Source organism: Ursus arctos, unplaced genomic scaffold, assembly GCF_023065955.2.
Source record: "Ursus arctos isolate Adak ecotype North America unplaced genomic scaffold, UrsArc2.0 scaffold_23, whole genome shotgun sequence".
Taxonomy (NCBI): Eukaryota; Metazoa; Chordata; class Mammalia; order Carnivora; family Ursidae; genus Ursus; species Ursus arctos.
The window spans coordinates 4,486,529-4,513,853 of record NW_026622908.1 but is presented as its reverse complement, the minus strand read 5'-3'; the positions used below and the strand labels follow the sequence as shown (position 1 = coordinate 4,513,853).

At 34.7% G+C, this 27,325-nt stretch overlaps 1 protein-coding gene across 8 annotated transcripts in view; it reads right to left on the bottom strand.

Moving 5' to 3' along the window:
* Positions 1-249: 249 nt before the first annotated feature.
* Positions 250-27,325, bottom strand: part of FAR1 (fatty acyl-CoA reductase 1) — a 66,015-nt gene continuing 38,939 nt past the window's right edge. For 6 of the 8 annotated variants that reach the window (XM_026486770.4, XM_057317097.1, XM_044379712.3 and 3 more), the window contains 9 exons: positions 25,541-25,720; positions 22,893-23,070; positions 21,780-21,824; positions 21,514-21,632; positions 20,103-20,170; positions 18,429-18,600; positions 11,144-11,273; positions 5,547-5,674; positions 250-4,030 (listed from right to left, as the gene is read on the bottom strand). In XM_026486770.4, coding sequence (XP_026342555.1) covers positions 3,868-4,030; positions 5,547-5,674; positions 11,144-11,273; positions 18,429-18,600; positions 20,103-20,170; positions 21,514-21,632; positions 21,780-21,824; positions 22,893-23,070; positions 25,541-25,720 — 1,183 coding nt within the window. In that variant the 3' untranslated portion in view covers positions 250-3,867. Of the gene's footprint in view, positions 4,031-5,546; positions 5,675-11,143; positions 11,274-17,948; positions 18,121-18,428; positions 18,601-20,102; positions 20,171-21,513; positions 21,633-21,779; positions 21,825-22,892; positions 23,071-25,540; positions 25,721-27,325 lie in introns of all 8 variants that reach the window. The other 2 variants (XM_048214655.2, XM_044379711.3) reach the window with 1 other exon arrangement.

Here is a 27,325-nt window from a genome sequence, read left to right as displayed (position 1 = left end):
TTAATGAATTCAGAAAAATCTCCACTCCACTGCCTCTCTTCTTCTTGTATAAAATTATAGGCAGTGTCTGTGATCTGTGACCAAAAAAAAAAAAAAAGAAAGAAAGAAAGAAGGAAAGAAAAGAAAAAGACAGTTACAGCCTTATTCCTCTGAGTTCAGATCCACAGTAAAGACTCATACTTATCACTTTACATTTTTCTATATAAATGTATTTTAGAGCCATAAACTTGCAAAAGGAGCACATCAAACTTAATGTTACTCAAACTTTTCTTTAATAAAGAAAAATCAAAGGATTATTTAACAATTATGCACAACTATGCTCAATTGACAAAGATGATTAGCTCAGGAATCTTAAGAGTAACAGAAATGGAAGAGCATACCACCAAAAAAAAAAAAAAAAAAGATAAATTCATTCTATGACTAGAAAATGCTTTAAGATAAAAACATTAATTCAATAAGAAAATAGTTATTTCTTTTATCACAGAGACTGTAAGTTTAACTCATTTCTATATCAGGTTATGCAGCATACCTTCCAGTCTCTAGTTTCTCATGCAAAAGTTTGGAGAGTTTTTCTCAAAGTAGAGCAAATCAGTGCTAATGGTTTCAAGTGAGGGCTTGGAGGCAGCCTGGAAAGCATTCTTGGAAGGCCATTTACACTCACCTGAACCCAGCTCAATACCTTCTTTTTTACAGTTAATATCTATTACTAGTGAGTGATTCCCTCATCCTTACTCAACAGATAGATTACTACAAATGCACCTATAAATTAAAATTTTTCATCAACGTGGAGGAGAGTAGCTGGAGCCTAAATGAGACCCTGGCAGTCTCCTGGGACTGTTTTTGGAAAACAGAAAAACTGCCTCATTCCAGACAATATGTAAAAATAATACTTTAATGAAAGGTATTCACCCTGTCCATATGCTTCCCCTAAAATGCTTATAAGAAACTCAAATAACATTAGGATACAAGAGGTAATAAGGTACCTAAGAAAAGGCAAGTAGTATACGTGACGCCTGCTTCCTATAATTCTAACCACATTATCTGACAGGTAATATTTTCAGTATAGTTTTCAGGAAATTATTGTAAAAATACAATAAATACTATAATGGAAATATAGGGATTCATTTATTACTTTTTGGTTTACAAACAAAGGCACCCAATAATGCTTCTATTTACTTCTTATAAAAGTAATCTTTATAAGATTACTCAATTTACATTTAAAACAAAAAGCAAAAAACCCTGAACCAGTTCCTACAGACGTCTACACACAAAAAAAGGGGAGAAATAAGTTTTTTTCCTCCCTGCTTCCAAACTTTATTACCATTTTTATACCATGTTTATATCGTTCTAAAGTCAAAGAGTGTATTGCCATGCCTCTTTGTTGAGTTTTAAAACATATTAATGTTGCCAAGTCAAATTGCAATATAGCCACATATGATGTCACAATTGACAGATGCACAGAATCAAGACTGAATAGTGGGGGAAAAACAAATGTTTTACAATACAGCTTTATCAAATGAATTAAATGAAATATTAAATTTAATTAGGTTATCGTGTTAAAAACTGAGTTCGTGTAGAAAATATAATCATACATAACTAAAAACCACGTCTAGCAAATGACAAAAGCAAAAATTATTTCCAAAATCTTTGAGTTAAGCTTAAAGTCTAGTTGGTGGGGATGAACAACCTATATACTCCTCATACTAATTTTAGAACTAAGTTCTAAAATGACGTATTAATTTATTCACTAGTTTCTTCTGACAACAGAATTCAAAACAAACACACAACATCAATGCAGTGGCCTCAGCACCCGTCCCAGCTAGCATTTCTTTACGTTGGATTACAAGAACAACGACACAGGTCAGAAGACATACCCCCTTCTGTACTTCACATGCCTGTCAAAGTTGTACCTGATTCTTCTGCAAAATACAAAGATGATGCATCTGATTCTAAGTATATTCGGCAGAAGTATAAACATCATACAAATGTCAGCATGTTTTCAATATATTATGGAAATGTATTTGGAAAGATGGGTACTCAATGTCTACAGCATCTACAGTTAATTAGTGGGCCACTTTAAATTAAAGGCATCATCATTTATTCCATTTTCAGACACTGTCATGGTCTCTCATACCTTATACAAGATATGGTCCTAGACCAGAGACTTAGTATCACTTCAAAGAATAGATATATATTTATATACATATTTCTTTTCAAATAATGTTTAAAAGTTTTACGACAGAAAATCTGGCTTCAACATGGAAGCATTTTTCCTTTTCAAGATCACGCACCTGCATGGAAGAAGGTGGTTTCCTTTACATTTAGTTTTTTTCACAATAACAAAATAAACTTCTTACACATTGCATTTAAATTGGCAGAGAAAATTAAGATGTAAAGTTCTATGTAACCTTTTGTATTGTGAACTGACCTCATTAAACACATTCAAGGTATATTGTTGATGATTTAAATATAGTACAACTTGATCAGCTAAAGTAGAACATGTTATGGTGATCAACCTGTTAAACCAAATGTATGTTAAAACAGTAAGGACAGTTAACTACTATTAAGGTTTAAAGGGAATAATAATAATGTATCATTAAAATATACATTAATTTTCTTGCTATTACTTGTTTCTATAATGCATTTCTTTCTAAAGCTAAAACTACATGCAGAAAAAATAAATGGTATCTTGAAACTCATTCAACAATTTGCTACTTTATGTGGTATGTAAATAAAGTCCTTCATTTAATTTTATACACATTATTTTATGCACTATTTTATTTTTCTTGAAGGAATTCAGCTCTCAAGGTCAAAGTTTAGTATGTGTTTACACACATGAGAACATTTTCGTAATGTCATGACTACCTGCAAATACATTCTTCCGTAATAAAGCACTTTCAGTTTTCATTGGAAAGACTGCATAAGCCTTTTAAAAGTCCTGTTAATAAAATGTATAAGGGGAAGAGAGCACAAATATGGCAAATCCCTCCTCACCTGCACCCCCCTTTGCCAAAGTCTCAAGAAATCCTCCAACTTCAAAACATGAACAAAATTTCACAGGACTGATTTTTATTTGGTCATAATGCGGACAAGAAAAATTGTATTTCTATTCTTTTTGATACTAATAGTCTTACCGAATTCATTCTCATTTTCCTTCAAAAAATACATAGCATATGTTGATATGGATTCTCAAACCCATTTAGATCCAGTAGGGTCTTTAGAATAATATATAGCCTTCTGATTACGGAAGCAACTGATGGCTTACACAAAAATGGTGTGTATCAGACCACTAATCAGAAAGGAAAACGAGAACATGTCTTTCATGTTGGAGACCACTCAATAACTTACAGAATGATTCAAAAACAGTTTGGCTACAGTTTTAACAAAACTAAAACCCACTTCAACTGATGAGAAAAATCAAACACTGAAGACTGAAATATCTACCAACTTAGCTAAGTATTACTGTCCAAATAAATGCTTCCACTGCACTATATATTAGAGTTAGAAATTCACTATATGTTAAGGCATATTTTAATTAATATGTTCCAGAATTGCACAGTTATACTGGTCAGTGTTCCTATTTCCCCACTCCTACCCTCATCCCACCCCTTGTCCCCAGGGATCAAAATGTTAAGTCATGGATTTGGTGGCTATTGTAGATTTGAGCTGGCATAACCACAGTGTGTTCACTAGATTTTTATAAGCATAAACATTAAAATGTTACATAAAATGTACCATACTTTACTCCACGCTCTGATCTAAGATGGTTTAATGTCTTGACAAAAGGTGAGATGACTTAAGTACATTTTACATTTTGTGCATTTAGACCACCATATGCATAGATGTTCTAATGCTAAATTCTTGTCTTCAGTATCTCATAGTGCTGGACGCTCTGAAGTATGACAGAAACTTGTAACACAAACTAACCACAAAGTACCAGATGTTTCTTGCCATTTGTGATCTTGCAATAAAAATGCGCCAAATCAGGATCACAAGGATAGTATTGAAACCATACCGTATGTTCCTCAACCTGGAAAGCAAATCAAGAGACGTATCAGACAATATTTTCTAGGAAAATATTTTTGCTTTGCAGATAATTGATGCTTAGTTTTCAAATCCATTATTGATTTGAAACCTATTTAAAAATTAATTACAAGCCCTTAAGTTAGAAACTTAGCAAAAGTCAGACTTGACCATACAGTCCATCAAACAACACATTACCTCTACTAACAATGAATAACACAAAGGTTTTTTATAACAGTACATTTGGGATGCAAACTTATTCATTCAACAAGTATTTCTGAACATCTTTCTTTGTGACCAGTACTAAGTATATTGTAGGTAAAACAGACATGACCCTTGTATTTCTGGAGCTTCCTATCTAATCTAGAAAGGTTTGTTCATTATATACATCATCTCTAGACAAAATAAACATTTTTTAAACATCTTTAACATCTCTAACAACTTCCAAGTTGTCAGACAAATGAAATTCTTCAGTTACAGGTGACAGTCACATGATCAAAGGCCAACTGGACAAATCCTCATCCATGAATGAAACATGGTACTAGTGTATATAGAAGGACCCTCCCATTCTCAAAGAGTAATATTAACGTTATTGTGCTCGTGTTTCAAAATGTTTTTTATAATTTTAATGGTGTTAGAAAAGAATACAAACGTTCAGATATGTAACAATGCTAAATAAATTCCATTAACTTCAATAGGCAGTCCAAGATAGGACTATAATATACAAACGATATAAAAACAAAAGAGCTTTAAATTAGGAGTCAAAGGTAAGTATTTTAGTTTCCTTTGCCACCTAATATGTATGACCTAGGCGAACACAACTTCCCTCTGCTTCTCTTTCCTCAACTTTGCAACTAGTTGCTCTGCAAAACCTCATACAAGTTGGAGGTATGAGAAGAATGATGTGAAGGTCTTAAAAACTGTTATAAAAATTGTATTATAAAAACACTACAAATGAAAGAGGTTACTACTGAAACTAACTGCATCCCTGAATTATGGGATAACAATGATTTTTCTGTGTGGTCTGAGGTTTTTAAAACAATAAGTGTATGTTACGTTTGTAATGAAACTAAGGGAATAATTATAACTCTGGTTTTATAAACAAAGAAAAAATTCTACGCTGAATGATTTATTATTTTCTCTCTTTTTCCCTTCCAAAGATATATCTGACTAGGGCAAAAACAAACAAAAACTCTCCAAATAAACTACCTCTAGTTTAAAATACATTTTAATTCTCTCCTAATATCTTCTTCAGTAGCAATATAAGGAAAGATAATAGTGACTTTCAAAACCAAATTCCACTTGAAATTAGTGCTAAGGAACAGTATAAATTGATAATAAGTTTCAACAATCATAGGCTAAATTAATACTACCATAGTTTCCAAAGTCCAAAGGTAAGCACTTTTCCTAAATGCAATATATTACACTAGCAATATCTTTCACTTGCCAAAAAAAATAAAAAACAAAAAAACCTGCATAATGTTTCATAAGGAAGACAGGATGAAATCAAGTAAAAAACTTACTTGTTCAGATGTTTTCTAGCTGCAGGGAGGCCAGACATTTCTTCATTCAATACATATTTCTTAGTTCCCATGCAGTAGTTCTCTATATATTCTGCCCAATGTAACTGCCGTACATCAATATTAAAGGTCTATAGAAAGAAAAAAAAATATTGGTTACTTTCTTGAATAATTTTTTCACAACTAGTCAATAATTCACACTTTTTAAATTTTTTTTAAAGACTTATTTATTTTAGAGAGAGAGAGAGAGACAGAGTGCACAGGGAGAGGGTCAAAGAGAGAGAACCCAAGTAGACTCCCCGCTGAGTGCAGAGCCCCAACACAGGTCTCGATCTGAGGACCCATGAGATCACGACTTGAGCTGAAATCAAGTCAGAAGCTTAAACGACTGAGCCACCCAGGCACCCCCAAAATTCATACTTTTTAAAAGGCTAATTCCATATGACAAGATTATAAAATTATTATATATATATATGTAACTTTTAAAATCTTACTGCTATTCACGAAGAAATTCTTATCCCTATTTTATACCTTCCACTAAACACAGAAAGATTTCAGAAGATAATCAGAAAACTCATGTCAGAATTTAAAGAGAAGTATATGAAGTATAAGAAGAAACCTGTACCATTAAAAAACAAATCCATTGTCCAAATAATCTATGTATTCCTCACCACTTTATACATGTACTAATACATTTATTTCCAGTTTCTTTCTATCTAAAGTATCTCTTCTCGAACACCCTGCATACCACCATACAGATTACTTTTCCTATAGAACAGTGATGGCATCAAAAGAAAGAGTATGTTGTGAATGCTGGCTTAGGAGTTTAGGTAACAGTAAGGAGGCCATTTGATGAAAATGATGGACAAATCAAAATATAAAACTTTACAAAAATGTTACTTAGTGACAAAAGAAGAGGGCTATACATTGCTCAGTGCTTTTCCATACAGAATCAGATTTTTTTTGGAGTTATAAACAGATTATTCAGTATTTACCATTACTTATCTGAAAATATCAAGTTGTAGACCCAAAAAAGCTACCACAGATAAACCATTAAAGTAACATTGCACTTAACTGGGGATTCGACTTCAGACCGGAGATATTATGAGAAGTCATTACATATGTGTAATTGGATCCCCACAGGAAAAGTGAAAAAGAGTGGAACAGAAGCACTATCTGAGAAGACAAAAGCTGGAAATTTCCTCAAAATGATGACACACAAGTCACAGACTCAAAACACACATACATCACATCTACACATGTATCTGAGCACATCAAAGTAAAACTGTTGAAAATCAAAGATGAAAATTTTCAAGACAGCAGAAAAAAGTGTTACAGATTACCTCCCAAGGGACAAGAATTAAACTGATAGTGACTTCTCAAAAGAAGCAATGGAAGCCAAAAGACTATGAGAGGATGTCTTCCAGGGCTCGAAGAAAACTGTTAATGTACAACTCTATACCAGTATAAACATCTTTGACAAATAAAGATGTTTCCAGAAGAATAAAAACTGAGACAACATGACATCAGCATATGACTCACACCTGAGGAAGTACATTAAAGGGTATTCTTCAAGCATGATTCCAATTGAAGTCTGGAGATGGAAGAAGAAATGAAGAACAATGATGCTGGTAAATCTATGTGAATACTTACTGCACAGACTGCAATAAGAATAATGATTGTGAGACATATAACACACATGCAGAATTAAAACATGTATTGCTCCTTGCGTTATCCAAAAAGGGCAGAAGTACCAATATTATATTAGTCCTTGATAAAGTAAGGAAGGATGCTGTAATCTCTAGAGTAACCTACCAATACAACTAATATATTTCTGTGTAACTGACCCAGATGGAAAAACAGAAAATTGTAAAAAATACCTCAAAGAAAGAAAAAAAAAAAGAACTTAAAATAAGTAAGATATATAGAAAGCACTAAGAGTTAGATTTAAATCAAATATTATCAGATTACATTACAGATTAAGTCTTTCAAATAAGGGTCTAAAATTGTCAGACTGAAAAAAAGCCTACATGCTGCTCAGAAGAGAAATATCTAAAAGATAAGGGTACAGGAAAGTTGAAAATAAAGGTCAGGGACACCTGAGTGGCTCAGTCGGTTAAGTGCCTGCCTTTGGCTCAGGTCACGATCCCAGGGTCCTGGGACTGAGTCCCACCTTGGCCTCCTTGCTCAGCGGTGAGCCTGCTTCTCTCTTCACCTGCTGTTCCCCTTACTTGTGCTCTCTCTCTCTCTTTCTCTCTCTCTGACAAATAAATAAATAGGTCAGAGGAAGATATACCTTTCTACCAACAATGTATGAGAGCTCCCACTGGCCAGGGCCTTACCAGAAGGATATGTTGGCAAAGTCTGCATTTTTGCAAACAGTTAAGTAGTAAATATCTCAGTCTAGTTTCAATTTACATTTCCATTTTTATGAGTGAGGATGAGTATCTTTTCAAATGGTTAAGAATCATTTGCATTTATTTTTCTGTAAACTGTTCATCTCTAGCCCATTTTCAGTAGGATTATTGGGCATTTATGCCATTTCTACACAAACTTTTTATGTAATATGAAATGCATACTAACATTACACTGAGATACCACTATACACCCACCAAAGTGGCTAAAATTAAAAATTAAGATGAAAAGGCCAAATGTTCAGAGGATGTGGATTAACAGGAACTCTTATACACTGCTACTTGGAATGTCAACTTTGGAAAACTGTTTAGCATTATCAACTACAATGAACATACAAACACTCTTTGTAGCTACTATTCTATTTCTAGATACAGAACCTATACAAATGTGTGCACATGGTTCAAAGAATTATTCCCAATAGCCAAAAACTGGAAATAACTCAAATATCAAAAAAAAAAAGAAAAAATACTGTATACCATTTGTATAAAGTAAAAAATGGGTGTAACTGCCATATAGTGTTAGAATTCAAGATAGTTGTTACGTTTGGGAGATAGTGATTGGGAGGGGGCATGAGGGGATCTTCTGGAGATAATAATGTTCTATTTCTTCACCTTGCTCACTTTCTGATAACTCACTGGGCAGCTTGTGTTGTGCACTGGGATGGGGGGAGGGAAGATGAGAGGGGAGAAAATAAAGAATCAGCGGAAGCCACAAATCTTCTAACCTGAGATTATCTGTAGGACCCTGGTACCTTACACCTTCTGCTTTGAAGGCTGTAGGCAAGAAGGAAGACTGGCTTATAAAGCCTACGGCCCCATAAGTTAAGGAGTCTTATAGAATACTTCTGCAAAAAGATAAAAATCCCCAAAAACTCAGAACAAGGGTGAAAAAAAAGTAAACCCACCACACACAGAAGTGGGGAGAAAAACTGCATACTGATGCCTTTGTCTGGGCTAAATCTGCACTATCTAATATGGTAGCCACAAGCCACACACATCTCTGGGAACTTGAAAGTGACTGATCTGAAACTGAGATATGTTGGGGAGTGTAAATGCACACTGGGTTTCAAAGGCTCAGTATTAAAAAACTGAAAGTATAATATCCTTTAAATAGTTCTTTAAATTTTAAGTAATTTTTAAATTTTTGTTTAAATTATATTATTTTAGATATATTAAATAAAACATTAAAAAATTTTTTTAAAGATTTTATTTATTTATTTGACACAGAGAGAGACAGCCAGTGGGAGAGGGAACACAAGCAGGGGGAGTAGGAGAGGAAGAAGCAGGCTCCCAGAGGAGGAGCCCGATGTGGGGCTCGATCCCAGGACTCTGGGATCATGCCCTGAGCTGAAGGCAGACGCTTAACGACTGAGCCACCCAGGTGCCCCATAAAACATTAAAATTTTTAAGGAAAGAAGTAGAAAGAAAAAGGAAGCTGAGACTGGGAAGATGAAAAAAAAAAAATCTCCTTTGAGAAACTGTAATCATGAACCAGCCTACTGAAGGCCCATATTCACCTGAGTTGTGCTAAAAACGTCATCAGATATTTTAAAGTGGTCCTGGCCTGTGAATGTCACCTGGCTAGTTAATGCTGATAGTCACTAGGTTACTGGCAGAAGCAAGGGCAAATCCTTATTGGGAAACTGCAATTTCAACACAGGCTTCAAAAAATTCCCACAGAAATCCTCAAGGAACATGAATTTAAGGTCAAACAATAAGAAACAAGAAACAAGGTGCCATGAGTGAGACCGAACTTAAAGGACAGATGGTTAGATGCTAAGCTGCACAGCCTTTAGAAGTTTGAATTATCAGAAACAGAATTTAAAACAATTATGTCTACCATGTTTCAAGAAAAAAAAATTCTAAAGATTATTTAAGAAATGTAAGATTTGAAAAATACACCAAACTTCTAAAAATGAAAATACCTAAAACCCAAAATTCAACGGGGTGGCTTAGACACAGCTGGAAGACTGACACAGAACTTTAATTATTGGCTCTCAGGCCAGAAACAAAGAGATACAAAATATGAAATCAAAGTTAAAAGACTTGGAGGAGAGAATCATCTAAAATACATTACAATTTCACAAGAAGTTAAGAGAAAGGTGAAGAGGCCATAAGTGAAGAAACAATGGACTTCGGATCCAGGAAACCCACTGTGAAACAGGATAAATTAAAAATATATATATATACAAAGACATTCACAGTGAAACTGAAGAATACCAAAGAAAACCTCTGAAAAAGAGACAAGAATAAGAGGTGGTCACCCATAATGTAAAAGCAAATGAGACTGATTTTTTTCAACAGCAAGAACATAAGCCAAATATCAAAGGAATATAAAAAGAAAGTTATCTTTAATGTGCCGAAATCATGTTACAAAAACAAGAGTGAAATAAAGACATGTCAGACAATCAAACATTGAGAGTTCACTACTAACAGACTCCCTAATAAATCATATTCTGGATAGATTTCAAGCTGAAAGAAAATGACCCTAAGGAGAAGATCTAATAGCAAAGACACTGGTAAGTATTGGTTAAATCTAAATAAAACTAAACAAAATCATATCTAATTATATAAGATTTAAATAAAGAACTGAAGTAATATATAAACACGTATATTAATGGGGTAGTGGTTATAGCTCAAACACTTTAAGGTCCTAAATATCATTAAGGAAGAGGCTATAGAAATTGCTTAATTTAGACTTCGTTAGGTATGCATGTTAAAATATCTAAGGAATCCTCAAAAAAAACCCCACACACATAAAGAGCTTAAGTTTCGAACTAACAGAGGATGAAATATGGAATGATAAATGAAAGAATATATGAGTAAAACGATTTCAGAGAGAAGGTCTTTTCTCGAAATTCAAAGAAGAAAAAGTGGAGGAATAATGCATAAAAAAGTCCAAGTTTTCTATGAATTTGACTAAAGGGAAGAAAAAATCAACATTTCAATTATACTTTGAAAGCACCTCTGCCATTCTCAAATACTTACGCTATAAATTCTAAGATAAAGCAATTTTATTTTACTGCCAACAATTACGATGGAAGCTTTAATGAAACACTATAAATAGGTCAAATGTCTTTCTTGTTGCATACTGACTGTGAAAAATATCCAATTATTTCTCAGGTTGCTAATGGTTCCCCAATTAGTATGCTACATGTTTTCTAATATAAAACAGAAAATACTTGCCTTTTTATCTTCAGGGTTTAGTTGATTCATCAACATATTAACATTGTCAGTATTCCAAACCCAAGAATTACTTGTGAAATATTCAAGAAACACCATAGCTTTGTGAAGACGAGTTATTGTTTTCATCATCCTGTATCGTAAGAAAAATGGACATTCATAATTTGCATAGATTAGGGAAAATGTCACCACCACCCAGGGTACCAGTTTCTATATTGAGACAGTAACAGTAAAATTATAATACATAATTCAGTAACTTTAACAAACCACCAGCGAACAAGAATATTTCTGTATCTTTGAAGAACATTTTATAAATCCAAAGTGGAAAAAATTTTTCAGCAGCAGCAAATGAATTTAATGCTGCCTAAACAGAGTTCTGTTGATATATGAAATTAATTTTCAAAGGAAATACAATACTTCGAGGTCAAATTTTCTACTATAATCCTAAACAAGTAAGTGGATTCAATTAGTATTCCCTTGCTCTTTGTTCCTTCAATCACATTTTAGTCCAGCTACAATTACTAAGATTTCCTGTGAATTTATAACATATGGTGTTACATTATAATATCAACTCTTTAGCATCATGGAGGCAAAGTATACAGAAATATTCGTTTGCCATTTAATTAACTCTCTCCACATATATTTTTAAAGTAACTTTCTCTTCAACGCAGAGAGGTACCACTCTTGATTGTTTGAATGTGCTGTGAAATCAATGACTCATGCTGAAAACTTTCTGAAATAGATATTCAAGATATTCAACTTAACTCCCCAAATCCCCCATTATCCATCCTTATGGAAATAAGGAAGTTCTGATATTTTTTGTTTGTTCCTTTTTTAAAAAGACCGAGGGGCCTCAATCTTTAAATCTGTCATTTTATACACCACTGTTCACTGTAAGTCAATGATATCACAACACTAATCAGAGCAGTAACATCTATATAATAGTAATTACCCACGATAAGTGGGGAAAGGGAAGAAAGAACTTTCTGAAACAAAACACACACCAAAAATTCCTGGCCTCTGATAAACAGAAAAATAATTTGTGGAAAAATACTTTAAAAGAATTCTATTTATATTCCCACAATAAGGATTAGCATTTACATAGTTTAGAAAGTACCAAAATCAGGAGTTTTAGAAATGGGGAAAATGGGAGAAAATGAGAACATTAGAAATGGGGGGAAAGTCAAAACAGTAACATTAGCTAAACAATTCTGAGAATACATTCAATACCTTTAAAAGAAACCCTGAATCCAGACTACTACAAGAAAATGAGGCAACATGGACTATGCAAAGAAAAACTGTGGTTCATGAAAGAAAGTAATCCCAAAATAAAACTTCCATCAAACACGAAAAGAATTACTGAGCATCGAAGGCTGTATTTGGACGGGAATAGTTCAGACAGATAGAAAGCACATGGGGGGGGGGGGACCAAGACATGCTCTTTTAGAAAAGAGATTAGACCATTTTTTTCCTATAACAAAAACAAAAAATAACAGATCTGTAATTAAATCAGTGTCTACTATCACAACCAGTATAATACACTTGAATTACACACATACACATATTTGCATAACATCATTTTCCAACATACATCTTATTAACAAGTTCTTCCTAATTTCTTTTTCACTGACAATTCTCACCTAGTCTTATCTTCAGATTCACTCAAGTGACAAAATTACCCTGCAACCAATCACTGATTCAGCCATTCAAAAATACAGTAAAAAATTGGAGGGGAAGAAGGAAATCTGAAAGGCTGCATATGTGTGAAGTTCACAGAATATTTATCAAGCAATAAAAGTACTACATTGAATACTATGGGGATAAAAAGAAACTTAAAACTTTTGCATAATCGCTCTTTGGTTCAAATACCCTACGAGCAGACAGATGTATGTTCTGTGCATGTATTTATTCTTTATTACATCAACCTGCAAAAAAAATCATCACAATCTTTTAGAGTAGGGCAAGATCTTAATGGTCATCTAGCCCAGGATTTCTCAACCTCAACACTACAGACATTTTGAACCAAATAATTCTTTGTGGTGGGGGGCTGTCCTGCACATTGTAAGATGTTCAGCATCCCTGGCCTCTACCCATTAGATGCCAGTAGCATAACCTCCCTGAGTTGTAGTAACTAAAAATGTCCCCAAGTATTTTCAAATGTTCCTTGATGGAGGCCAAAACCTACTCCATTAACCACCAGAAAGACAGGGGCGCCCGGCTGGCTCAGTAGGTGAAGCGTCTGACCTCGGCTCAGGTCACGATCCCGGGGTCGGGCCCCACATCGGGCTCCCTGCTCAGTGGAGAGCCTTCTTCTCCCTCTCCCTCTGCTGCTCACCCCCCCCCCCCCACCTTGTGCTCTCTCACTCTATCTCAAATAAGTAAATAAAATCTTTAAAAAATCCAAAAACTAAAACCAACCAGAAAGAAAAAATATCAGATTCACAGAAGTTAAGCTAGACAGAGTTAGGCTAAATAAAACCAATGGGACTATGGAATCATTTTTCTAATGTCATTTTTAAGAACGATGAAATATCTACTGCATTTCAAGAATGAGATTGAATAATTTATACTGCCTCTACTTGTAATAATATCATACACCCTAGTCCCCAGTGTTACCCAGAACTCCTTATGACGCATGTTTGAGTGGTACTCTTTATCATTATGTCAGGATACACTGTAAGTTAGATTTTTATCTAGCTGAAACACAGAATAATGTAAATGAATAAAGTGGACACCACGAATGACACGATTAACATTACTTTAATGTAGAAGGAGGCATCATATTAAGGCCCCAATACAACATATAAAGCCCAGTACCTTGTTCAGTAAATATCTGAACAAATTAAATAATATAAATGATAAGACTTTGTACGTAACATTTATAAAACTGCCTAAATAAAAAACCTTTCTGGCTCTTGTTGCTTTTAGACTATAAGCTCCCAGAGGTCAAGGATCATTCCTGCTCTGATACTTAGGCTTGCACAGGACAAAACTCAGTTAAGATTCTTTACCGATGTTTCCTTTTTGGAGCAGACTTTAAAGTCCAAAGGTGATTACAATATTATCTCCTATCCTACATGCTCACCTACAATACCACTCTATCTTCCTATCAAAACGTAATGGTAATTTATAACCAATAGAATGAGGTGGAAATGACACTGTATAAACTCCAAGGGTGGGTAAGAAAAAGTGATACAGCTTTCTGCCTTGCTCACTGGAATACTCATGCTTGAAGACTTCAGTCGCCATATATGCTGTCCAACTCCCCCTAAGGCTGCTATGATGAAGGAAGCCCAAATCAGTGCATGTGGAGAGATGGTGTAGAAAGGCTCTGAGACTACATGACGTGAGAAAGATGCCCAGCACTCTCGCTGCTCTGTACCCTTCCTTTCCTAATTCCACAGTGTACCTGCTTCAGTCCCTATCTGACTGCATCCACTTCGAAGATGCTGAGCTAGAACCACCCCGGTAAAGCCTTCTAGAATTTCTGACCCACAGAAATGAGATAAGTAAAATGATTGTTTGATGTCAATTATACAACTTAAAAAAAAAAAAGACTCTTCAGTTTGAGGTGATATGGCATGCAGCACAGGTCACAGAACCGGTTTCAGTACTGGGAACGAGAGGCTGCTGTAATAAACATCTAAAAGACGTAGTACTGACCTTAGGGTCAGGTACACAGAACCTGGAAGGCCCTTGAGGAGACCACTGGTGAAACTTGGAAGGATCAAGAAAAGAATGTTAGTGGAAACTTTAAAGAGCTTTAAGGAAGATGCTTGTGAGGACTTGCAGGAAAGTGAGAAAAATACTGTTGGAAGTTAGAAGAACGGTCACTTGTGGTAAAATGAAAAATAAACACTGTACCTAGTAAATTCGATGATCTAGCCAAGATTTCCTCAAAGAGGACAAAGATGATCTTTAAAAAAATGAACTATTTGAGTAGAATCTGGAAGGAATGTACAATGTCAGCCAGGAATTCTTTAAGACACAGCTTCTGAGCATAGGTCAAGTCCAGAATGCAGATGTAAGATTCTTTGTTAAGACCTCAGAAAGATCTAAAATGGTACCTCACAGAACCTTTCAGATAAACAAAAGGCTCACTCCAATCTTAAAGACATGTCTCATAGACTACTGTCGAAGAAGCAGAACCTAAGAGTCTAAGGATCTAAAGGACAAGGATCTAAGATCGAAGGGTATTGTCCCATAGCAACCTCATAAAGAACCCGAGACAGAAAAAAGGCATGTTTCAAAGAGATCGTGGGTATAGCTTTGGTCTAATGGAGAAGACTGTTTTAAAATGAGATATACAGGAAACCTGCAGTTTTAAAAGGAATCATATCAGTTTACACTTAAAGGGACAGAGACAAAGTGAAAAGAGGCTTCTGGATCAAGGGTCAGCAGACCAGAGTCTAGGGCCAAAGCCACCTTTTTTTGCAAATAAAGTTTTATTGGAATGTAGTCATGCTTACTCATTTACATATTGCTTAAGGCTACACAGCTGAGTAGTTGCAAGGTGAAAGCTACATATAATAGCAGAGTTGAATAACTGCAAAGAAACCACATGGCCCTTTACAGGAAAAGTTTGCTGATCCCAACCCTACGCACTCCCAACATTTTATGGGCAGGACGTAGGGTAAGAAGGCAATTCGCTGCACACCCAGGCCATTTTTTTTTTTTTTTAATGAAAAAGAAAGATGACTCAGAGGGCAGAGCCGAGAGCCTCAAAGAACCACCAGAGAGTAGGACTGAATCCTAATTAAGAAACCATCAAACATACCTAGCTGGAATTCAAAACTGTTACAGACCAGTGACTGCACAAAATTGTCCACTTTCCTATGCTTGCCTCACCCTTACACATTATGTAACCTGGCACTTTCATTCACAGGTTTTCAGACCAATAGCTGAGGAACTACACCTGCAAAACCACTCCTAAAGAGCCTCATCTGCAATTACACCAGATTCAGTTGACCCAACAGTGGCTTCAAGTTGATGCCAGAAAGGTAGGGGGAAGAAGTAAGTGTATTTTCCATGAGGGAGGAGTGTGAACTGTTGTGGCCAGAAGGCTGACCCCAGCCAACTGCACTTTCCAAAATGGCTTTGACAATACCTTTCAGCTAACTTGCTCAAATTTTACATGATCTTGAACATTCTCTACATTCCCCTTCCTCGAATTTTGGAGGACTTGTGTGACTCACGTGTGACTGAAAGAATGAGGTGGTAGTAGTGCTGCATGATTTCTATGGGTAGGTCAGAAAATGCAGAGAGCTTCCATTTGCCTGCTGAAAGACTTCTCCTTGAAGCCTTCAGTCACCATGTAAGCAGTCCATTTCCCCTAAGGCTACCACTAGTCCTGGAAAAGAGACTACAGGAAGAGGTCCTGACACTTTATGAAGAGACACTGACACAAGGTGTTTCCACTGCACACTCCCCCTTTCAGCTCCATGTGACAATCACATCAAAGACCCCCAAGCCAAAACTGCCTAGCTGATTCCCTCCTGAAGTCCTGATCCTGAGAGAAACAATAAACCAAGAGAAATAGTAAAGTAACTTCCGCTTTTCTAAGAGCCACTAAGTTTGAGATGATTTTATATAGCAACACCTTCTATAAATTATTTAATAAACTTGTTATTCATTCATCGTTTACGTTTACTAAGCCCCCTTTTCTATATAAGGCTTTGTGATATGTTTACTGTTTTACTTTTTTGACCTAGTTTTGACTTTTCTGCTCTAATATGCAATAACCTTATTCATACCAGGAAGGCATGCAATGCTATCACTGATGAATTTACATTTGCTTTTCAGCCATGAAAGAATGCTGCCAATAACAAACACTGCATTTCACAGATCACTCTTTAAAAAACTTGAAAATAATTTTGATATATTTTGGATCTTTTTTCCATTAAGTATTTCTTTACCTATCCTAAAGCTGTTCAACACCTCTCACATATTTCAATATTGAACACATTGGGTTAGGAACATAATGGACAACTGAATCCACAGAAAATCCCTACAAGAAACTCAGATCCTGATACACTATAACTGGCAGATACCTCACTTTTATTTTTTGAACAGTTGATGGAAGTTCTGGAATCAGCATCTTCTTTATACATTAATACTCAAATCCTGAACTCTCCAATCAAAGGCTCCACTGTAACGCCAATGTAGTTAAAAAAAATAAATACATTTATGGTACATTTCACTGTAATTCTGGTAAAGACATTAGGAGGACTTTAAGTTTGTGGGGTTTCAATAAGAAAGAAAAGAAGAAAGAAAGGCTATATAACAACCATAAGAAAATAGAAAGCTTCTCATTTGTTAACTTTTGATTTAAACTATGACATTTTCAACCTGGAAAATTAGTCCAAAAATGTAATTACCATATTATAAGCTGAATGGGCAGCTGAGATAGTTCAAGCCATTAATTTTTTAGAAACATTCTGTTTTTTCATATAAAACTGCACAATCCACTCATAGCAAAACATTTTACCCTTAATCCCCTATAGACTCACCTCTAGTTTTTAAGGGGGAGAGATGGGCTCAATTTCAGCTTATAATAACAATGACAACCTTGAGGCTGGACATTTCCTCTATTATGGGATTTTGGAGGATCAATGGCCCAATGAGATCCACAATTAGTCTCCCCAAATATCCTCAATTCCTAAGAAATGTCCTAGCATCCTGATTGTGATTGTGATTAATTAGGTTAGTAATTCTAAAGGTAAAGCTCATGCTAGCGGACTTTTTGTCTCTCCAGCAAGCTTCCACCACCTTACCAATACATAGGTGTATTTACTGCTATTCTTCTTACCACGGTTTCTGACCTGTCAACCTGAGTGCAAGATCGAGCAATAATGCAGGTACTGTATGTCTGACACCCTTCCAATAATGAAGCAATAAGTTGTTGGAACAGAACTTAATATTGGGGCGCCTGAACACTTGGTTTAAAGGATTCATCTTGAAGGAATGATTTAGATAATATCCTGTAGGAAAAATAAGCGTCAGAGCATTTTGAATGTTATTTGTTATTCAGAAAAAATACCTAAAGTTAGACCTAGAATTCAGCACATGACAATAATTTATCATCCAAACTTCAGAATAAATTAGAGTGACAACACTACCTTTGCTTTTCTGACAAAGTCTTAATTTCAAGAGTCTTCTCATTCACAAAAGGCCATTAAGCCTTATCATAAGCATAAACAAATACAGAGTTAATGAATATGCATTTTAGTGTAACCATGGGTTGTTTAACAGTCAGAGGAACAGATAAGACAGAGCTAGTCACCATTACCTTGGGCTTCTTCCAGTCATCCTGAGGTAGATATCATACAGGAATGCTGGGGCCTTATGGCTTACAGCAATCCAGTAATGATATAAAAGGTGATTGGAGGTTAGATTTACATTGGGCCGTCTGAAGGCCTGTTCGAGAGGATTCCTCTTGAAAGTGGAAATTACATGGTATTCTGAGGAAGAAAAGTTGTGTAACAGCTTTGATAATAACCATGTAATGAAGTTTTGAAAAAAAAAATCATGTTTTTACAAAGCAAAATATTTTACCAAAGATGTCAGAGTTCGCTCAATTAAAAAACAAACTTTTCTACCCTCAATAGTAGCTAAGAGAATATGGGTATTAGACTGCTGTACTTGAGTGGTTTTAGAACTGTCACTATTTACGAATTTTAATTAGATGAATGAATTTTTGCTACAATTCACTCTTAAAAATCCTTTTAATGTTTTACCTATGTCAGTTTACAATGTCACTTTCTATATTTCACCTCTCACGGTAGCTTCTTTCTTTCTGTTCCTCTTTCCAGATTCTTATTACTGTATACTTACTTAAAAAAGAAAAGGAAAATCATCATCCTTTGCTTATAAATAATTAAGTTGCTCAAATTAACATACACCAACAAGCTTAAAACAACCCAAAATTAACTTCTGTTGTAATTTATTCAGGTGATATGATACTGACAAAATTAAATCTATTATCTATGTTAATACTTTTATGGAAATATATATTGAGAAATCCACTTAAAAATAATGCTCAACTTGACTTTTACTAAACTTTACAACACAATAAGAGATTACAAAAAACCTAACTCATTTCAGTGTTTTAAAATTTTTAGAATACTACTATTTGAATAATTATCATAAAATTAAAATCACCCTAGACTGATTTTTTTTCTTATACGTTATAATGGTCAATCTTTAAATTGGAATAAAAATGGCATAGAAAAACCCTAGGACAAATGACATAAAGATTAACTTTAAAATCAAAACTGTTCTGCAAGGGTAACAAAACTTGTTCAATGAGAGGTAAAATATGACCTATTACAAAAGCAATGCCATTGATATATCTTACTTTAAATATGAAAACATAACTTAAAAATTAGTCAATTTCAGTAAGCTTGAAGTTCTATTAACCCTAATTTAGTACAAGCAATATAGTATATATATATTTCTGTGAATTTGTGAATTTCAATAAATTAATAAATGTAATAGAAAATACTCTGGCAAAATGTATCCTACTTGCTAATTCCTTAATTTATTACTCTTGGGACAGCTAGCTGGCTCCTGTGATATAACAACTCCTGTAGTTGGAAGTGATACTGCCTATGGATAGACAACATCAGGACTGAGAGTACCCACAAGGGAGGAAAAAAATCACTGCTTCCTCACTGTGGGCATTTATCTGTGAAGGATGCTGCAGACGGCAGCAGAAAAATATTAACAGTCAGAAAAGGGTGGGCTAAGGAGGGAACATACTGCAGGATATTTTTTAATTTATGAAACTGCTAAGGACCATAAGGCAGTATAGGTACAGATATTCTAATATGGCAGTTAAAATAAGAATAAATTGGTAACTCAGTGGTTTTTTAATGCCTTGTGGGTATATTCTAACATAAAAACTCAGTGAATATTTTAAGTTAAGATTTATTCTAACATTCAAAAACAGGTAAAATCATACCAACTTCACCCCAGTGGAAAGGATTAGTGCTGCCTGTTGTGCAATTATACACCATGATGTTTCTTGGTCTGCAAAGACAAAGATCAAAGCAATGAAACATAAAAAGAGGCCAAACTTACCCAATCTAAATCTTATACGATATTCAAGTAGGAAGAAACAAGGATGATGGGTACCTTTTCTACATTGATTATTTCAAAAATTATCCTCAAACAATTCATCTTTGTGTCTGAAGGACCATTTACAACTACCGTTTTTCCCTTCCCTACCAAAAAAATTATTATAAAAAAATACAGTATTTTTCGCTTTTCATATTTTCCTTCCTTATAATAGCAGGAGTATCTGTTTTAAATGTAAGGAAAACGACAAACGACCTCAGCTCGTCCTACCTCCTTCTCATTACCAGAGACTCTAGCTTAAAAAATTACGGACTGAGTTCCCTTTTATCAGAAACAATATACTCATGTAATCATATCCCTCCTTTTTTAGGATATAAAATGCTGACTTAAAAAATAAGGGCAGTTTATTGATTAGGGGGAAAAAAAGTTACTGAAAAGCTTAAAATTTAAGAGTTACCTATAAATGCTACTACTCCCTTTTAAAAAGAGGCCTGAGTTAATTAAAGCTACTCTACTGGGGTGCCTGGATGGCTCATTTGGTTAAGTGTCTACCCTCAGCTCAAGTCATGATCCCGGCCAGGGTCCTGGGATTGAGCCCCACATAGGGCTCCCTGCTCAGTGGGGTGTTTGCATCTCCCTCTCCCTCTGCCCCACCTCCCTGCTTGTGCTCTCTCTCTCTCACATCAATCAATCAATCAATCAATCAATCTTTAAAGCTGCTCTAGTGTGTCATGTTTGATATATGTAAGCCATTCTCTGAGAATTTCAGTTTTTATATGTTGAGTTTATTTATTTATTTATTTTTAAAGATTGTATTTATTTATTTGACAGAGAGAGAGACAGCCAGCGAGAGAGGGAACACAAGCAGGGGTTGTGGAAGAGGAAGAAGCAGGCTCCCAGCAGAGGAGCCTGATGTGGGGCTAGATCCCAGGACTCTGGGATCACGCCCTGAGCCAAAGGCAGACGCTTAACGTCTGAGCCACCCAGGTGCCCCTATATGTTGAGTTTATATCAAGTTTTAGTTTGGATTAAAAAAGCATTGGGGAGTGGCCAGGGTTTTGGGTTTTTCTCATTCTTACCCTATAGACAGTATATGAAAATTAATGTCAATTCTTAATTACAGCTGATGGGACTACTTGCTATATTACTTATGATTAAAACAATTCTTGCAATTGAATTATACCTATGGGTATGGAAATTATCAGTACTAAGTGATTATTTAACATTAGCCATTAGCTCTATTTTCCCTTCGCATTTACTACACATTTAACAAGCGACATTGTCACCTCATATACCTATTAACGCCGGAATACCAGGCTGCCGCAAGACTCGTGTTGACAACTACATCTACAGGAACAAGATCTGCAAGGGCATTGTTGGAGGCACGCATTGTTCGAAGAATTCCTTTCCCTGCCTTTGTTAAAATTAAAAACAACACCTTAAGATATATAAGCCAGAGTGCATATATATATATATATATACACACACACACACACATATAAAGATATACAGAAAACAGAAAAATATGCAGAATGTTAAATAAGTCAAAAGGTTTACTTACCGCAATAAAGAGACCACTTGGTCCATTAAAGTTATCAATCCATCCCTAATACAAAAATTAAAAACAGGGGGAGCTTAGAAATATTGTAAGACTAGAGATTTATTATTTGAAACCTGTAACCCCATATATGTACTTAGCAGTTTTCTTCTAAAAACCAAAAAAGATGAGATTCAGACCAGAATATTTCTCTCCTCCTGTAACAGATGCAGTCTTCTCCTGATATTGCAAATGGTGAAATTAAGTCATTTTCAAAGGGTTACCTGCTCTTCCGTTAACTCTGTCTACAAAGACAATTCAATAAAAAGGAGTTTATACCTGTCGAATATTTTAGCTAACTTAAACCTGGTCAAGTTTGATTTTGTGCTACTTACTAAAGCAGCATCCTGAGATTAGGGGAAAATGGGAAATACTCCTCAAAATTACTGAATAAAACAGAGGAAAAGACAACACCCGTCAAAGCAACAAAAGAGATGCTATCACTTACTATCATTATAGAGACCTAGGTTTTTTGCAAATCAATTCATCCGTTAGGTTATATCTATTTTCTCTTATTCCAGGGATTCCCAAATTCCATAATGGCCTGCTTTTCTACAGCAAATTATCATAGAAATCTCTTATGCCTTTCTTAGCTTATAATCTATACAGGGAAGAGTATAGTATTAATACTTTTTGGTATTAAAAAGCAAATGAAATAAAATAAGATCCTGAATATTCTTATCTCTATTTCCTTCACCTCCGGAAGGAAAACTAATCAGTAAATAATGTTAAAAGCCAACAAATGCTGATGTGTCAGAGTCCAATATCTTGTCAGTCACAAAGAAAACGTATAACGCAAGGTCTACTTTGACTCCGGACAACATTGCAGCCTTTGATTTAATTTTCAGTTAAGATTTTTAAAATGTTTATCTGCATTTCTATATACGCAGCATTACATTACAAAAAAGTACCAATGAAAGTGTCTCTTTCTATGAATGAGAACAATTTTGCCATAGTAAGCCACGTACAGTAAATAATACATGCTCTTACATCAAACAACTGCCAACTCTTTTTATACAATAAGACAAGACTTAAAATTCTCAATTCCATTACTTACAAAGATTTCTCACAACTTACTGGAAAAGGTTCTTTCCAACTGGCACCAACAATTGATGGCCTTACAATAGCCACATTTAGCTTTGCTCCTTCTTGTTGTACAACATATTCTGCCAATGCTTTTGTGTATATGTATGTATTAGGTCTGTCTCCAATCAACTTTGGTGTGATATCGTTTACTAGGCCATCGTCCATCCACCTGGTTAGCAAAGAAATTGCATGCAAAAATATTTTTAGATGTTTTACTACAAAATTAAAACCACTTAACTTTGCATGTTCAAACATATCTGTTACTCTGACTCACATGATTTGACAACTTTTACTTAAAAAAAAAAAGGGAAGTTAATCTTACTTTCATTAAACATCAACTACAAGTCTACATCTCTCATACTACATCTCTTATATACAATTTCTATATCCCGAAAGGTCCGAAAGCCAAGAATTCTTTCATAAATAATATGGTAGGTGGCAATAACTGATCTGGACTGATTTATGGCCTTTTAAAAAATACCACTTAAAGTAAATATTCATACGCTTCATACGTGTTTGATCAGGGGTGCTACCCTGGATCTAGTTGAAGTTCCTTCATATTACAGAGTACACAGATTATAGTTCCTTTCTGACGTTCAAAGAAATTCCAAAATACATCTGGCCCCAAGGGTTTCAGATTAGGAATTATAGATCTGTATATAACCACCGTAACAGCACAATATGTTAATTACAAACATTTGCTAATTACAAACATTTGCAATGAACATACATTTACAATTAATATAAACTGTCTAGTGATCTAAGTAGTTCACGTAAAGCACTAAAAACTGTTATGTTCTCACTAGCAAGACGAACAAATACTAAGGTAAATGATAAAAATAAACTGAACCATGCTATAAAAATTCAATTAGCAACCTACTATGAAGTCACAAAATTCCTCCAATTCTCTCAGGGTCTCTAAAGAAAAGGCCTACTCTGTAGACCATCTGTGAAAGGAGGGTGATAATACTAGGTGACATCCATTTCTACATTTCCAATTCTACATTTCCAATTCCACTATGTCACATATCTGTTTTCAGATACTCTCCCTTACTGTCTATAATGTTATACAGACTTGTATACTCAGTATAATGTCACACTCTAAAAATACCCACACTAACTGATGAGGAAGCGTAAAATAGAGATTATCAAGGTAAGTTTTCTTCTGCATGTAGAAGTACTTTTTGTGCATGGAAGAAAAAGAATCTAACAAAACTGAAGGGAGGTTCCTACTCAACTTAGGAAAAACTCCATAGTGGAGATGAGTCTTGAAAAAATGGCACACTTGGTACATTAAAACAACAGTAACAACTATGAACTGGCTAAACCAAGGAGACGTTAGCCAGGAAGCCTCATCACTGGGAGTGAGTTTACAGAGCCAATCGATGAGTTACCCTAAAATTATCTGTTAGCTAGATTTCTTTGTAAGCAAAGAAAAGAGATACAGAATTAGAAGGTTACAAGCGCTTTCTCAGCAACTTAGATGTTTGGAGATACCAACTCCAAGAAAAAGTAAAAAAGCTTCCTTTAGCTTCTGCATTCAACTTTTCCCAGAGATATTAAACACTTCTGACTACCGACCTGTGGGGACAAGGAGGTAAATATTTGGGACCATCTAAGAAACAGAGTCAGAAAACAGAAACCAGGGAATTATAAGAATGTCTTGGTAATGTCTTACTTATTTTCTTATAATCTGTCTGCTTCCTCATACTGAGCAGAAGGAAAGCCTTAAAGAAAAAGACTTATGTTCTTACTTTAGGAGAATACTTGGAGAAACGATGAACATTCTCTAGTGCCCTTAGGAAAAAATAACTTGAGAAAGCAGGGGACAGTAAATGGAGCTGAAAGTGGATAAGATCTCTGGGAACAAAGGAAACCTAAGGGAAACAGAGAAGAATAAAGGAGGAAAAAGTCCACAGGGCTATTATAGGAAGATTAACGAATATGTTCAGATTTGATGGATACGGGAATCTTCTATAATTCTAGTCCATTAAAGAAGAAAAGACCCTTCTTTTTGTTTTTGTTCTGATCCTGTTTACTTCACTTGATAAGAAAGTACAGCCTGAAGCAAATGAAATCTGGACCCTGCCGACTTCGCTTACTCAAATATTTCTCAAATAATAATTGCTGATACGATCCTAGTCCTCAGAAAGATGATAAACAATAACACTAGGAGTATCATTTAAAGGGATGGGACTGATCCTTTAATAATTTAAGGCCTCAATACAGATGTACTCCATTGGGGAGAAAAAAGGATAATTTTTTAATCAGTTAGAGCCTTGCTACTAAACAGGCAAGTACTTAGTCTCCATGGGTATCACGCACTTCTTATAGTTGCTAGATTAACTCCCTGGAAAACAGAGGCCCTAATACCATGGATGAGTTGTTCAGAGACCTTCCTCCAACTCTCACACCTGGTCAAATGCGAAAGATCCACCCTGACTTCACCGACAGTTATTCAGTTATAAATCTACACAATAATAACATAGTAGATATAAGGAGGAGATAAGTGTATACATATGTGTAGATGGAGAGAGAGAGAGAAACTGAAATAGACCAAGAGATACATATAAATAGATAAACTTGGGTCCAAAGTTTTGGGATCAAATCAAATGTGTACAAATTTAAAACAAACATACTCTAAAGAATCAATCAGCTTCTTGGGATCCACAGGAGGTGGGTAGACTACTTCATCAATATGCTTTCGATTGCAGTAGGCATATGCTGTTGATACATGCATGAACACTTCCAGATTCTTCATTTGTTGTGCAAGGAGAATAAGCTGGCGTGTAGCAATCACATTTAACTGAACAGCATCTCTAGAAAAGAAAAAGTGACAATGAAAAATTGGGAAGCTTTCTCAGTGAAAAATGAGAAAGTCATTTATTTCAACTGCTAAAATATTTTTATTTCCATTAGAAAAAAAGAGATTTTTGTTTCCTTATAACTGATCCCTTAGGTCTGATCTTGTATATTTTATTTCAATATAAAGTACATCCATTCTATCAGTTACATTTAAAAAGAAAGATTTTCTGATTATAAAAGAAGCCTCACACTAGGATTTTAAAAATAAAAGTACAAATCAAAAATTTTAAATTACCCAGAAATAAACAAAGGTAACTTCAGTCTTTGGCTTTATACATACATTCTGAAGTCATGTGAGACTTCTCTTGAACCTTGATTTTTTAAAGTATACTGTTTCATTGTATGGAATTACAAAGGAGAAGTAATCAGAATGGTTAAGTGATTTTAAAATGCTAAGTCAGAGTCACCGATAAGGGTAAAAACAGTCAAAGAAAACTCAGAAACATTAAGTTATATTAACATATAATCAAGTAAGAATATGTTTATTTCCCTGTATAGCAATTAATTCAAACACTTTTTAAAAGACTAGCTTACAAAATTCAAAGGGGTATATTATAATAAAACGGATACATTTTGTCACAAGAGGCACATGCAAGACTCAAAAATGATCTATATATTACTCTCGCCTTGAAATTTATCCAAAGTAAATAATTTCACAAATACAAAAATATATATGCAGAAAAATAATCAATGAAGCATCATCTAGTAATAGAAAAAGCCTACGCCTACAGAGCCTAAATATTCACTATGAATGAAATGAATTAATTTTAACAAAGCAGGTATTTTATCACAATGAAAGAATAGTCATTCCAAATAATTATATGACAACTATAAAAACATGGGAAACCTGCACGAATACTTTTAAAATACACATATTACAAAGTAAAGCAGGATTAAGAACAAGACTCTGGATAAGACCTGGGTTCAAATTCTGACTTGGCCTACCTATCAGCTAGCACTCAGTGACCTTCTACTAGTCAAGCACTCAGGCCTCAATTTCCTCACCCGTAAATGGGAGCTATAATACAGTCTATGTACTAGGATTTGTATAAAATTAAATGAAATAAATAGCTTGCAAGTATTTAGCATTATTCACTCCTAAACAGGCATTCAATAAATATTACTAAAGGTAATGAGGTGGTGGGTAGTTTTTACTTGTTATCTGAACAAAAAGTTGATATACTCCATGCCAGTAAAACTGTGATAAAACTGGCAAAGGGATACACTGTTGGCGACCGCACTGATATAAATTATTCAAAACAGATCAAGGCAGACTCCCAGGAAGCACAGAAATGACATAATTACTAATTTAACCTACTGAAATTAACTCAAAGGAAACACTCGTTCGAACTGTAATTTTTCAAAGAAAGAAATGAAACATTGCCTAAATTTGCTATACCTACTGAATATTATACATAAATTACGGTATATCAACATGGCGGAATACCACTTCACAAAAATTTTAACTACGAAAAAAATTACAAGTGTGGAAATTGTTTCCCTAAGTAAAACCAGAAATTCTATGTTTACATTTTACGTAAAGCAATGTATGTTCAAAG